This window comes from Pholcus phalangioides, unplaced genomic scaffold (assembly GCF_987345545.1).
Source record: "Pholcus phalangioides strain wild (caught in Gottingen) unplaced genomic scaffold, Ppha-v1.0 ptg000017l_1, whole genome shotgun sequence".
In the NCBI taxonomy this organism is placed as follows: Eukaryota; Metazoa; Arthropoda; class Arachnida; order Araneae; family Pholcidae; genus Pholcus; species Pholcus phalangioides.
The window spans coordinates 56882628-56896502 of NW_028301610.1; the positions used below are offsets into that span (position 1 = coordinate 56882628).

General features: G+C 35.8%; 1 protein-coding gene across 2 annotated transcripts in view; it reads right to left on the reverse strand.

Annotated features, from left to right (window-relative positions):
* Gnpat (dihydroxyacetone phosphate acyltransferase) overlaps positions 1-13875 on the reverse strand; it is a 72160-nt gene that overhangs the window by 17913 nt on the left and 40372 nt on the right. For both annotated transcript variants that reach the window (XM_089246638.1, XM_089246639.1), the window contains exons 5-8: positions 12479-12682; positions 9561-9712; positions 8233-8360; positions 4346-4572 (exon numbers count right to left, since the gene is read on the reverse strand). In XM_089246638.1, coding sequence (XP_089102764.1) covers positions 4346-4572; positions 8233-8360; positions 9561-9712; positions 12479-12682 — 711 coding nt within the window. The remainder of the gene's footprint in view (positions 1-4345; positions 4573-8232; positions 8361-9560; positions 9713-12478; positions 12683-13875) is intronic.

The window sequence follows — 13875 nt, forward strand, 5'->3', positions numbered from 1 at the left end:
TTACATGTAATGTACTAACTGATATTCATAATACGTAATTTAATTATATAACTGTGACTATGACTCTCAAAATGAGAAATCTAACATCTTAACGTATACCGTAATCGTATAAATATATAAATAGAAATACAATATATATACACTGCTGGCCACCCAAATTGCAACGCCAAGAAAGACAAGAGATATCGCAACAATATTTATTTTGTAGATAACATGTTGACCAAGCATCAAATGATTAAATTTATAGACTTCTGTGAAGTGTGGTTCTTGCCAAAATCAGTAGCCAGAGTAGCCGCCATTGTTGGAGATCACCGCTGCCACACGCCTCGGCATTGATTTAAAGAGACTTTGGATGTGTTCTTGGGGTACAGCAGACCAAGCAGCTTCCACGCGTTGCCAAAGTTGATCTGGTGTGGCAGCTGGGGATGTAATCTGGGTCAATCGTTGAGCAACCATGGACCACATGTTTTCTATCGGCGAAAGATCCGGAGAGCGAGCTGGCCAGGGAAGCAGTTCAATCTGGCGATTGACGAAGAACCTTTGGACAATGCGTGCCACGTGTGGTCGCGCATTATCCTGTTGAAATATGGCTGTGGGCAAGCCCTGAAGGTAAGGAAGGACAACTGGCTCCAACACCTCGGAGATGTAGCGCTGGCTTTTTAAAGTACCGGCAATGCGTACTAGAAGAGTGCGAGAGTGATATCCAATACCGCCCCATACCATAATACCCGGTGCAGGACCAGTGTGGCGGTGCATAACGCAGCTGTTCAGCATCCTCTCTCCACGGTGTCTCCAGACTCGACTCCGACCATCGTGGTGTTGCAGACAGAAGCGTGACTCGTCAGTAAAGACTGTTTCATTCCATTGTGCCGTCCACATCCTTCTTTCATCGCACCATTGGCGGCGGAGACGTCTGTGGTTCTGCGTCAAGGGTAGACGAAGCAATGGACGTCTTGCGACAGACCACTCTGCTGTAAACGGCGTCGAATGGTACGCGCAGACACTGGATGATGCGGTACAGACTGAATGTGCTGTGCTATGGTTCGTGATGTGGCTGAGCGATCCGTCACTTCCATACGCACAATACGCCTGTCATCACGTGAAGTGGTGCACTGAGGTGGATGCGATCGAACACGTCGGTCCGTCGTACCCTCCTGCATCCAACGATCACATATCCGCATTACAGTTGTTTGGTTTCGTCCAACACGACTACCGATTTCCTTGAAAGATAATCAACAATCTCGGTAGGCCACTATCCTTCCTCTGTCGAACTCGGATACTTGATCAAAAGACGATCGCTGTTTTCTACGAGGCATAATTGATCGTTTTTTTTGAAAAAACCACAAGAAAAACACAATTGCCGTACTTCAAATCGTCGAAATCTCCAAGCCTTAAATAGCGCTTTGAAGTGGCGCCACAGGCGCGCGTGATGTGCGTCTGCGCTGAAATTCTAATCATTTGCATATCTCACCTCCGCTAATGCATGTTGTAAATTTCATATTATTTGCATGCTTCCTTCAGGGTGTTGCATTTACGGTGGCCAGCAGTGTATATAACATGTCTAATCTTTGTAAAAGCTGTTGTGTGAAACATATGTGATTATAACCCCCTTTTAGACCTGCTGGAAGGACTTTCAAGTCCCTTGGGGTCAAAAAGTGTTTGTATTTATGTGTTTTTATGTTTGTACCTATGTGTATGTTTGTATTTGTATATATGTCTAAATTTTTGTGATTTGTTTATTTCAAAAAAAATTCAAAATAAAGAACCGTTTGGTAGGTATTAGTAACAAGAAAGTTTTCTTATTTGAAAGTTCTCCGGGTTAAAGAATTTTTAAATTTTCCTTGGCATTTGATAATGGGGAACCCCAAAAAAAGTTGTCAAGAAATCCTAGGGTTCCATGGAACACTAGTTGGAAACTCTTGTAATAAAGACACTGGGAACACTTGTTTCTGTAGACATCCAAGTAACTTGTCACTAAGTAAGTTTTGTCAGCACTAAATGAAGTATACATGTTACAGTAAAGCGGTAAATCCTGTGATTATGCATAGTAACCAACTACTTCAGTAAGTTTGATCAATTTTGTTCCCATATCCCAAATTAAATCCCATTGTAACATTACATGGAAACATGCATAATACCCAGGTCATACTAGTTGATAAGATGATCATCAATGAATGTTTCTTGAGATATGTTAAATAACATATGGCAAGTGAGGGACTGAGATCTCAGTCCAACCTCGTCTGAGTGGAATTTAAAACTCTTACTTCAGCTACAGAAAGTTGCAGCATGTTAAATCCATTGTTTGTATTTTGAAAATATGGGGAAGGGCAATGGTATTTGAAGTAGATTTTTTTCCCTCACCTTCCCTTTGTCTAATTCAAGTAGGTGAAATAATAGAGGAAACTCTGCTGTACCCTGAGCATAGTCAACCTTGAAACACTTGAAAATATTTTTACATTTTTGCACAAAAATTGTGTTTTGTTTTTCCTATTTCCCAACATTTCAAGTTTAGGGAACTATTTGTAGTTATTATAGTTCATGCAGTCATCTAATAAACATCATTCATGTACCGTGAAACAGTACAAAACTGGAAATTATCCTAGTGTAAACTAGAATTTTTAACTCTTCTTTTTATTTTTTATTTTTTAGTTTTATTTGCATTCCCTTCTCCTACAAGAATTTCAGCAGCCCCATTTCTTCTCTCCCATCACATTTAGTTATCTCCTAGTCAAATGTATTGGAAAAAAAGATATAGTCCACTATATATGGACTGAATCCAACAAAAACTTTCACCAAGCAAATTTGAAATGAATTTTCTCAGGAAGAGATGCGAGAATTTTTTTTAACCCATTCAGTGACTAACATAGCAACATGTATGTTGTAGCTCTAATGCTAGGTAGCATCAAAAGAACTAATGGAACTGAAGATGTAGAAACATTTCATTTTCCTTTAATACAAGTATGTTGTAAAATAATTCTGCATTCAATTTTTATAAATAGTTTTAACTGCATTTTTGTTATTTTTGTGTTTATTATGTGTTAATAAATATATTTGTGCCATTATTTACATAGGAAAAGGGCAGGGATTATGGAATACCATTTTTTATTCCAAATTAAAAGATGAAAGAAACCTGAAACTCATATTTTTAAAAATTTTGGTTCTTGTCGTTGCTTTGACAAATGTGTTGTATACAGGGTGTCCCGTAAGTCTTAATTTGACTTTTATCTCATCAACTGTCTATCGTAAAGTAATAGTCCCAATTTAAAAAATTCTCAAAATGTGTTCAGGAATTACCCTGTACCAGTTTTGAGTGTGAAAATAGTGTCTCACAAAATAAAAACCTATATATGGTTTCCCCATTCTCTAACTTATTGCCTGGTCTCTTGAGTCCAACAAAAAAATTCCCCGTTTCTAAGTGCACTATTCGCTGAAATATTTGAGTTCAAAAATTGGAGATGAGACAGGAGGAAAAAAAACCAGTATAATGAGCTTGTCTGTTAGTTTATACTGTTCTTTCCCATTTTTTCTCCTATTTTTGAACTCGCATACCTCAGCGAATATTGCACTTGGAAACAAAAGGATTTTTCTTTTGGATTCAAGAGAGACTGGCAAGAACTTTCTAATTGGAAGTTAGAGAACAAGGGGAACATACATAAATTTAGATTTTTTATTTTGTGACACACTGTATTTTCAGTCTCAAAACTGGTACAGGATGATTTCTGAACACATTTTGAGCATTTTTTTAAACTGGAACCATACCTCTATGGTGAACGGTAGATGAGATAAAGGCTGGATTAGGACTTACAGGACACCCTGTATAAAAATTAATATCATGTCAGAGAGAACAGGTATTTATATAAAATGTTTTATCAAGCACAATATTCCTTTCAAGGAAATTTTGTCTACATTATCTGATTAGATGTGTAAATTAAATCATCATCATTCAAGCAAAAGTCCACAAAAAAAAACTTCTATGCACTACTGCAGTTAATTAGAATTTCCAATTAATTATTTCATGATATAAACAATTATGAGCCACAAACCAGTTATCTAAAGATCAGTAAATCTACTGTGTAGGAGTTAGATATCTTTAAAATAATTTTTATTATTTTTCATAACGACTCAAAATTAACAAAATCTCACACACACAAAACTGGACACCGTGACTTTTGCTTGAACACCAATGAAATTATGTTCTTAATAGTAAATGTCCACAAAGAAAGATTGGGACAGAATAATTGTCTGCAATAATGAGATATATGCATTAAACAGAGATGCAGTGATGAATGTACAATATATTTAATCCCATATCAAATACCAAATTTTCAGCACAATATTCAAATACCTGTAACTATAATAGCTCCTGTTCTTTCTATGAATATTTTGAGATAGAATACTTGGTTAACAAGTTCTTCAAGATGAACACCTTGTGCTAAATGAACTGGATGACCAATCACTAAGCACATAAGTGGAAACACAGATAGTACAAGATTAGACTGATGCATACATATAATATAATTTGCCATATCTCTGCATAGTAGCTGCTCTTCTTTTGTTGATACACATGATTCCCTATAAGGTAAAAAAAAAATTATCTTCAAAAAGTTATATTATACTTCCTGTCAAAAGAAATAATGTGCCAAGAAAGAATATTTGAATGGCTAGGAAACATGGCACGCAGTTATATCACATGTAGGTATGCAAATGATTGGTATTGCAAAAGAATTACGCAAATTATCCTCACCAGAAGGCATGAAATTACTTCCTCCGTTACTCTTTCAAACAGAGTCAGAGACTGCTTTCACATATTATACAGAGATGGAAATAACACGCTATAGCATGTCAAATACCCGGAATTTCGAAAAAGTACACATAAAAATTTGGTTCACACGTCCCCGGGACACATTTTTTTATAGTTCCAAAAAAAAAAAAAAATAGAGAGAAAAACCTTTCCAACATTTTCTTTTCACTGTTAATCATGATCGTGTGATATTGAAAAAGGTTTTACTACTTTGTATACTTCAATGACAGCATCTATACGGCATAAATTCAGCTTTTTTTGGAACACCCATTCAAATTGTAAAACATTTTCTGAGATCATTCAGAAGAAAAAAAAACAAATCTGTAAAAACTCTACCTTGACTATCTACTGTCATCTAGCTGCTATGCGGTAATCACCATTTCTCATCGTGGAAATCATGATTGTGTTTGCAGAATCGGCTTATGGAGGGGCACAAGGATTTCTTCCACAGAAATTGTGGGTCACTAACACTCAAAAATAATTTTAAATTAACATATAGTATAAGAATGTATTTTTTCCCCATATTTTAATTTTTGATCTTCTTGGGGGGCATGCCCCCTCCCCCTTTGCCTTAGATGAAAATATGGGGTGAAACCTGAGATTGTGCAGTGGTAATAGGCAAACTATGGTTTTGTACATTTTTCCAATTTTGAGTCGGCTATTCCTTTGAAAAAAGCTTTGGTTGCTACGACGATCACACAGACCTACAACACAAATATGTATGTGGATATGATGTCACTCTCCGCTATCCATATGAAGGTTTTCAACAGCTGGCTGATACGGTCCCGTTCAGTGTACATGAGCTCCAAGGAAAGATTGAGATATTCGTTTCCTCTGTAGTCCAGTGTTCTAGGGCAGTGTTTCTCAACCTGGAGCCATATGGCCCCCTTGCGGTCCTGGGATATTCTAAGGAGGCCACGAGTGAAAATCAGATGAAAGGGGAGTTATGACAAGTGGTGAAGTGCAGAGAGATATGAAGAAATCAAGTTTTCAAGTGAAATATGTTGGGGAAAAAAGTGTGACTTAACTTTCAGAATCCAGCAGAGCTGTCCATAAAGCAGCAGCCATCTAAACCTATGTGGACATGGCTTGGGGTGCTCATGGAGGCCCTTCGTGGTCACATATGGTACTATAATTTTTGAGTGTAAATATATATAAGCTGTTTCGATTACGTAAAGGGGCACACCAGAATTTGGCCCGGGAACCATGATAGTGAGACGGCCATGCATAGAACCCCCAAAAGAAGGAAGTTTACTGAGCTCCACCACACGGTAAGGTGCAAACCCATACTGATGTGTCGGTAGGGACGATTTATTGCAAAGGTTCGTTGGATGGTCCAGCATTTCACACATATTATATTCCTATATAATTTGTCCCTTAAGAAAGGTGGCAATCTCCCTTTCCCCTCACTTTGATTGATTTTATCTATAAAACTTTTGCTCATTATAAATTTACTTTGGATTACACTAAAATAAAGTAAGTAGAAAGTGTTTCGCTCCTTCATGAGGGTAGGGGGCCCCCTAGGTAAGACGAGGGAGCCACGAGAAAAAAATGTGGTACAAAATGGGCCATAAGCTAAAAAAGGTTGAGAACCACTAATCTAGGGCATTCACTCGGAACACACACACAAGCACACTGCTAAGTTTCACCGACACAAATCTGACATAGTTCCCATATTCAGGTGTGGAAATATTGCTGGATAAATGGCTTAACAGATCAGAGTGGTGGGCCATCAGGGAGAGAAAAAATTAAATACCAGGAAATCGCTTTGCAAGGATTTATATGAATAGGGGAATCAGAAGATAAATATCTGAGAGAGAGTGAGAATCTCATTTGCTTTAAATTTAATCAGAAGATATTATTGAAAGAGTCAAGATTTTTTTCAACAAAATGGAAAATCAATCAGAAGGGAATTGAGACTGAATCATATAGACTGATTTATTAGTAAATATATGAATTTGTGCCTCTAACTTTTAATCACAGTGCATCCTGCTTATAACGTTTTTCAAAAAACTGTCATAAAAAACGTTGTAAGAAGGAAAAAAATTTAAACAGGAAATCTTAATGGGCCACGAAAAAAAGTTGTAGCAAGTGGAAAAATGTTCTAAATGGGAACATTATAAGTGGGATCAACTGTATATTTATTTTAGGTTTATCACATGTGCTAAATACCATAGGTTAAATTCTCAGTGTTAATGGGCTTCTTTGCAAGCTTTTCCTACTAGTAGACAACGAAAGTAAATGAATCTTTGGATAGAACATGTCTTCAGAAATGATTTATTTTCCGACATTATTGTCCTTTGGATGATATAATAAAATGCAATAACACTGGCATGCTATCACGCTGTGTGAGGTGTTGTGTTATTTCATACACATAAATACCTCCTCCTATCCAGAACATGACCTGCCCCTGTCTCAACAAAGAGATATAAGCAGGTGATCAAAGACCTGGGGCATGTTGGAAAAAATTCATAGAGATACCAGTGAATTATGGGGGGAACCATACTTTTTTTCAAGAGGGACCCACTTTCACTCAAAAAGAACACAGATTTTTCGAATAACATGGGTCTTGGAACCCAAATAAATTAGAGTGCATTAGCATCTCGGAAACACCTGTTTTCATTTGATAAGCTGTTATTAATTGCTGATGATGCCTCTTTTCTATTGAAATAGTGTGCGAGTGTTTCAATTAAATATATAACCTGTGCTTATGAATCTTGGTTGCCTCTCTGAAGGTTTAAGAATAAAATCTTAATATTGCTGATTAATACCTTACGGCCAAAAGCATGTTCTGCCATACCTGATTTTTTTGTCTACAACTTTTCATAAGTTCTCTATTTCTACCTGTCACACATTTTTTCATGGTTTCAGTATAAACCTGTCTACGCGTACATAGTATACACATACAGCAAACACTGATTGCTGGTAATTTGTCTTTCCTGTCCTTGGCGGATCAGAAACAATCACCAATTTTCTTTGTTGGCTGGGAAATAATTTTATACAAAACTTCTTGGGATATCATCTGATTCTCTCAGTAACATGCAGAATGAATGACAAATTCCTTAAATTGAATGTATGGCAAATTCACCAAAATGGTAATTCATTCCACATGTATGAACGAAATCAGACAATATCTGAAGAAGTTTGAAGTATAAACTAATTATAAATAATGGACATTTCTTTATACACTGTATATATAAGCTGTAGAGTAGGCCTATTTGGAGTTTTATGGAAGAAAATAATTAAAAAAAGTTTTATAAAAAATGCAGCACCTCTGAAAAAAAAAAAAGCTACAAGCGAACAAAATATACACTCATAACTCTAAAAGCCACAGCTTATCTTCTAGAAATTATGATACCACAAGCTTAATGCCAAATAACTCAGACTCTCATACACATGCATGAAAATAAATTCAAATATTTTTGACAGACCTAGGGTCCATGTTGTGAGCACTCCTGTCATAGCTTTTTAAGAATTCCTTTGATGAAACTGGATCTCCAAAATGGACATAAACATTTCCAAAGTTTTCTGAAAGTATCTTCCTTGCTTTAATCAAACCCTTTGTGATTTAAAGGAAAAAAAAACCTTGAAACATTATATCTACATTACATGGTAAATTCATTAGTACATCACTCATGAGAGTTAAAACATTTTTAAAAAACATTCACATAAAAGTAAAATTTGCAAAAAAATTCACACACATAAAATAACAATGAAACCTCTCCAATACGGTTGATTTGCATTTCCTGAAAATTTAGCCATCTGCAGAGAGATACATGATAAAAAATTTGAGCAATTTCAACAAGGGCACATAAATGTTGCAGTGTCTCACTTTCAATAGTTTTCCACAGCTACACTGATAGTGTTTTCTATATCTGTAAATACAATACAAATACAAAGACCACAACAGGCAAAATGCCCAATGAGGTGGCTACAAAGAGATGCCCAGAAAACAAAAACAATATGGACATCAAATATATCTAAAGTACAGCAACCTAATAAAAGAGCAATTATCTCGAAAAAACCAATAATTATGATAAAATATACACTGCCCATAAAAAAAATTATGGTTGTCTTATTCTAAGTATGGATAGCTTCTCGATTTATCCCAATATGTTTATCTTACTTTATAAATGTGCTGATTATGTAGGAATTCATGACCCCCAGAAGTATAAGCTATTCCATTTATTAACAACTCTATTGGAGAAAAACTCCCTGTGACACAACTTGGAACTGCCTTTTACTAAGCGATACTGGTGTCCTCTTGTCGAAGCAGTTTACTGGAAGTGTATTAATAACTCATGATCCATCCCATTGAAAATTTCAAACACTCCAATCATGGCCTCCTACACATGTGTTCTTTTGACGTGAACATATTCAAGAAACCAAGTTTCTTTTTATGGCTCAAGCCCTGTGTGCCAACAAGAGCCTGTGTAGCTCTTCTCTGCACCCCTTCGACCAATTCTATGCTTCTTTATAGGTATGGTCACCAAAACCATACAGCATATGCCTTGAGGTGTATGTCAGCATGTGTTCTTGAGGAAAAACTAAAAATATTTAGTGTCTTGAACAATCCAAAACACTGTACACTTTCAAGATTAAGAATTTAAAGACTACTGTATTGAACTTTGCTAAAAGGTTATTAAAATGAAAAAAAAGAGGTAAAAAATATATAAATTGAAAGGCACTTGAAATGAAACAATCAAAAAATATTATAATTTAACTTCTGAACAAGTCTGAATAAAAATTGCATATTCACTTTTGTTGATTCTTTTGGTTTTGGTACTCCTAATAATTCAAATGCATATAACGACTCCTCGAGTGTCCTGTCATAGCTAATGCTAATAGGAACTACAGTGACATCTGGTATTTTTGAAGTAAAAACTTCATCCATGATTACTTGAAGCATTCCTTAAATCCTCAAAAATAAAAATTGTGTCAATCACATATACATGCAATTATAAAAAAACAAATTTAATACTTATATTAACCATTGACGCAAATGTTTTTGATAACTATGATAAATCAAATACCATGGAATCTTCTTTATAAGGAGTTCAAGAGCCCTTGTCAAAATGCTGTATACATGCAAAAAATTGTGTAACTGAAATTTCTATGAAATCAACCCCCCCCCCCTCCCATAGACCTCAAAACAAAATACTGAAAAAATTCTGTATTTTTAATTATGTTATAAAAAATTATAATTAGCATAATGTTAACTTTCGCGCAATATTCTTACACAGTGGAACTTGTTTAAGACTATCAGGGGTCTGTCCAGACTTTATGCACAGGGTCCTGTTTTTGTGAAAATGTACCTTATTTTTGTGAAATGTTCAAAATAGCAGGGAAAGTAATACTAATTAAACAGCAACCTCATTTTCCTATTTATTACTTTGCACAAAAAAAAAATCTGTGTGTCGTAGTCTTTGCATTACTTTATTTTATGTTAATTTGAAATCAAATTGAGTTTCAAGTTAAAAAGTAAGAATTGCTAAGTTTACTGAAAAATATAAAACATACCAACAATAATATCCTTATACGTCTATTTCCAGTCGATTTGAAAATATCAATGATTGAAAGGCATTCAATATCTGTAAGCTTGTTAGGTCCATTGAGTACGATCCGAAGATGTCTGTCGAGAGTGGTGAGTGACAATTTTGATCCTAAATCGGTGTACACGAGGTTCATTTGAGAAAAAAAGTCTCTCGACAGATGCTGTTGATGAAGGTATGATAGTGCGTAATGATAACCTCCTTAAATTAGGATAAGTAGTCCAGATGTTTGTTTCATTCTCCAGAATTTTCAAAACATTATTTGGAGAAATTGCTTTCTCCAGAGTTTTTTCGGCCTCATATTTCTTGCCTTCTCTGAGAAACACATTTGCTTCATTATTCCTTTGTGTCTCAAAAGACAATTTTGCAAGAGATTAACAAGAGGTTGGGATTCAAAGACCATTCAAGGAGAAGTGCAGAGCTAAAGCATTTGCATAATGGCATAAGTTGTGCGATAAGATCTCGGACGCGGTCAATAATCCGTTGTCAAACAGCAGGACATCCTAACAAGAAGCCCAGGAACAAGGAAAGCCCTTTCAAGGTCACTCTTTCTCGGATTGCCTTTTCAAGGTCATGTTTTCTATTGTCCAACCAATAACTTCTATAGATAAGATTACTCATTTATAGGGGAAGGGGTGTTCGCCCAACAAAAACAAAAATGTGTGCTTAAAAAAAATATTATTTGGATCAATGGCTTTCTATTATGACTAGGGTCATAACTGATAAGAATTTTGTCGCACAACAGTCGCGAAAGTTCATTTTTTACAACGTAATTTTCATAGGCAGAGATTGACTTGGAAGTCTGGGGGGAACACCATGAGGATGATGTCAATTCATATATACATTAGATCAGTCGACTCCACCTTTGATGCTGGAGACCCCCCCACGCCCCCGTATCTCCGCCCATGGTAATTTTATGAAGGGTTTGTTTTCCAGAATTTTGTGATGGATCCATTTATTATCCTCAAAATTTTGTGAAAGGTCCGTTTTTAGTCCCAGAATTTTGTGAATGGTCCATTTTTTGCCCAGGAATTTTGTGAAGGGTCAGGAAAATGGACCCAAATTCTGGCTGGACACACCCCGGACTATCCTTTATAATATGAAAACTTGTCTTAAATGTAATAAAAAAATAGTCTTATTGATAATTAATGTGTTTTTTTAATTATGGGGAAACTTCTTTAAGGTAGAAACTATCTAAGGCCGGTATTACACTATAAAAGTTTGATAAAAGTCCTATTATAAAACTTGAAAAATGCAGCCAATAAGGTCAACGGTTACATTTTCTAGAATGTAACAAATAACCTTATTGGTTAGATTTTTTAAGTTTTATAAAAGGGATTTTATCAAACTTTTATAGTGTAATACCGCCCTAAAACAGAAACAGATGGCATATTTAGTCTGTTTTCAGATGTAACCAACTGAAATAAAGAATTTTGCCTAAGCGCAATTTTTTGTTCTTTAGGTGGAAGGAAGTTAAGCCATACTGATCCTCCTTATGTTAGGGAACTCTTTTACTGCTTGAGAAAACAATGAATGTTTATTATCTATCAGAGTTGATTCTGGAAGTAAAAGATTGGGTGGAAGCAGATTGTGGCTATTTAAAATTTATCCAAAGCCTGTTTAGCATTTCATTTATGGTGAAAATGGTGGTTGTTGTTAGAAAACACTCCTATTTCTTGGAATTATGGTGAGGGCTTCTTTTTCCATTCAAACTAGTTAGAGAGGGGAATAGGTGAGGAAAACTAAATAACTGTTCCTTAGTTATTTAGTGATAGTGTGTTTCATCATTCAATTCAGCGTAAAGATAGCAATAAGCCACAAGAAACAAGTCTTGGATTTGACTGCAAAAATGGAGGTATTCAAGGCAAAAAAAAACCCATCTGAGTGTTACGAAGACAACGAAAAAACATGCTATTGAAAAAATCGAATATTATGACATTATCAAGAAAAAAAAGTTACAATAATTCACTGTCGTTATAACCAGAGTCAACTGTACATAGACTTTTTCGCAAAAAGAATGGAGTGGTAGGTCAAAAAGTTTGGAGGACTATATCCCCCTTATCTGATAGATTCATGAAACAAAAAAATGTGAATTTATTTGTATGAAATGAAAAATTCATTTCACCTGTTTTTGGCACCAAAGACTTCGCTGATCTACTTCTAGTTCCTTCTATGAAAAATTCTATTGGATGCTCACACCCTTGAATATGAGATTTCACATACTCCGAAAAAAGTTCCCAATACAAAATATCATCAATGAATGATCGTCTTATGAAGAAAGCACCAGAATTCCTAAGTAGCGTGCTGACAGTTTTAAGACCAAGAAAATCTGAAAGAGAAATTGTAGAATTTCATAAAAAATATATATAGCCAGTTATTATATTGTTGCATACAAAAAATATAATTTTAGGATTAAATAATCTGCATATTTATAAACGTTTTTAGATGACTACAGTGGTAAGATGCTCGTCTTCCAATATGAAGGTCACCATCAAGGCAGGGGGGTAGCCAGAAATTTCGTTCGGGGGGACCATTTTCATTTTGGGGGGGGGGGGCAAAGTGATAGAACAATAGATTTGGCCATCTTTTCCCCTTTTTTGGTCATTTTCTCACATTTCGGGGAGACCAGACCCCCCAAGTCCCCCCCCCCCTCGCTACACCCTTGCATCAAGGTCCATGGGTTCGAATATGGGCATAGAATGTCAGAAACAAGTTCTTTACCCACCAAGCCTGAGACGACCACCAATAGATAGTGCCTTCATTTCTCACCCAACTCCACTGATTGGAAATTACCATATGACCGGAGTTGGTGGGCATCATCTCTATGTGAACATGATGTCACATAGAAATGATGAGTTTTGGAAGGAAAACATTTTCCTTCCTAACATTATCAGCTCTACATTGTATCCAGATTCATATATCGCAATTCTTGCATGGGATGAAGTAGATACCAGATTCTTTGGAGGGTGAGATAGGATCTTTCAGATGGGAAAAGGTGAGTATATTTGTTGGCTGGAATATTGTATGGAAGTCAAATTTCTTGAAGATAGAAGAGATCATGAAACTTGAAGAATCGAATGGAAGAACAACGGTATTAGAAAACTGTTTTGAGTCAGCTGGGAGCATGTACGTGGTGCATGTACGGGTCATTTTTCTGAGGATCTTGTCGATGATAAAAGGTAAAAAACCCGATTAGAAGCGATGTCACGAAGGATATTGAGTTCATTCTGGAGGGAGGCTGAATCACTGCAAAGTTTTAGTGCTCGATGAACAAAAGAAGAAAATGCCGAAAGTTTCTGATTGGGAGGATGAAAGGATTTTGCATGAGGTGGCATGGAGATAGCGAATGGCTTACGTTACACAGATGTATGCAATTCAGTGTCTGTCTTTTTAATCGTTTAAAAGAATTAAAAGTTTTGTTTTGAAAAAAATCCATATATATGTCACAGAAACAAAACTTTTGGAAACCCACCACTTCAAACTTTGGATCAGGTATGTTGATGACACATTCACTTCAGTTGA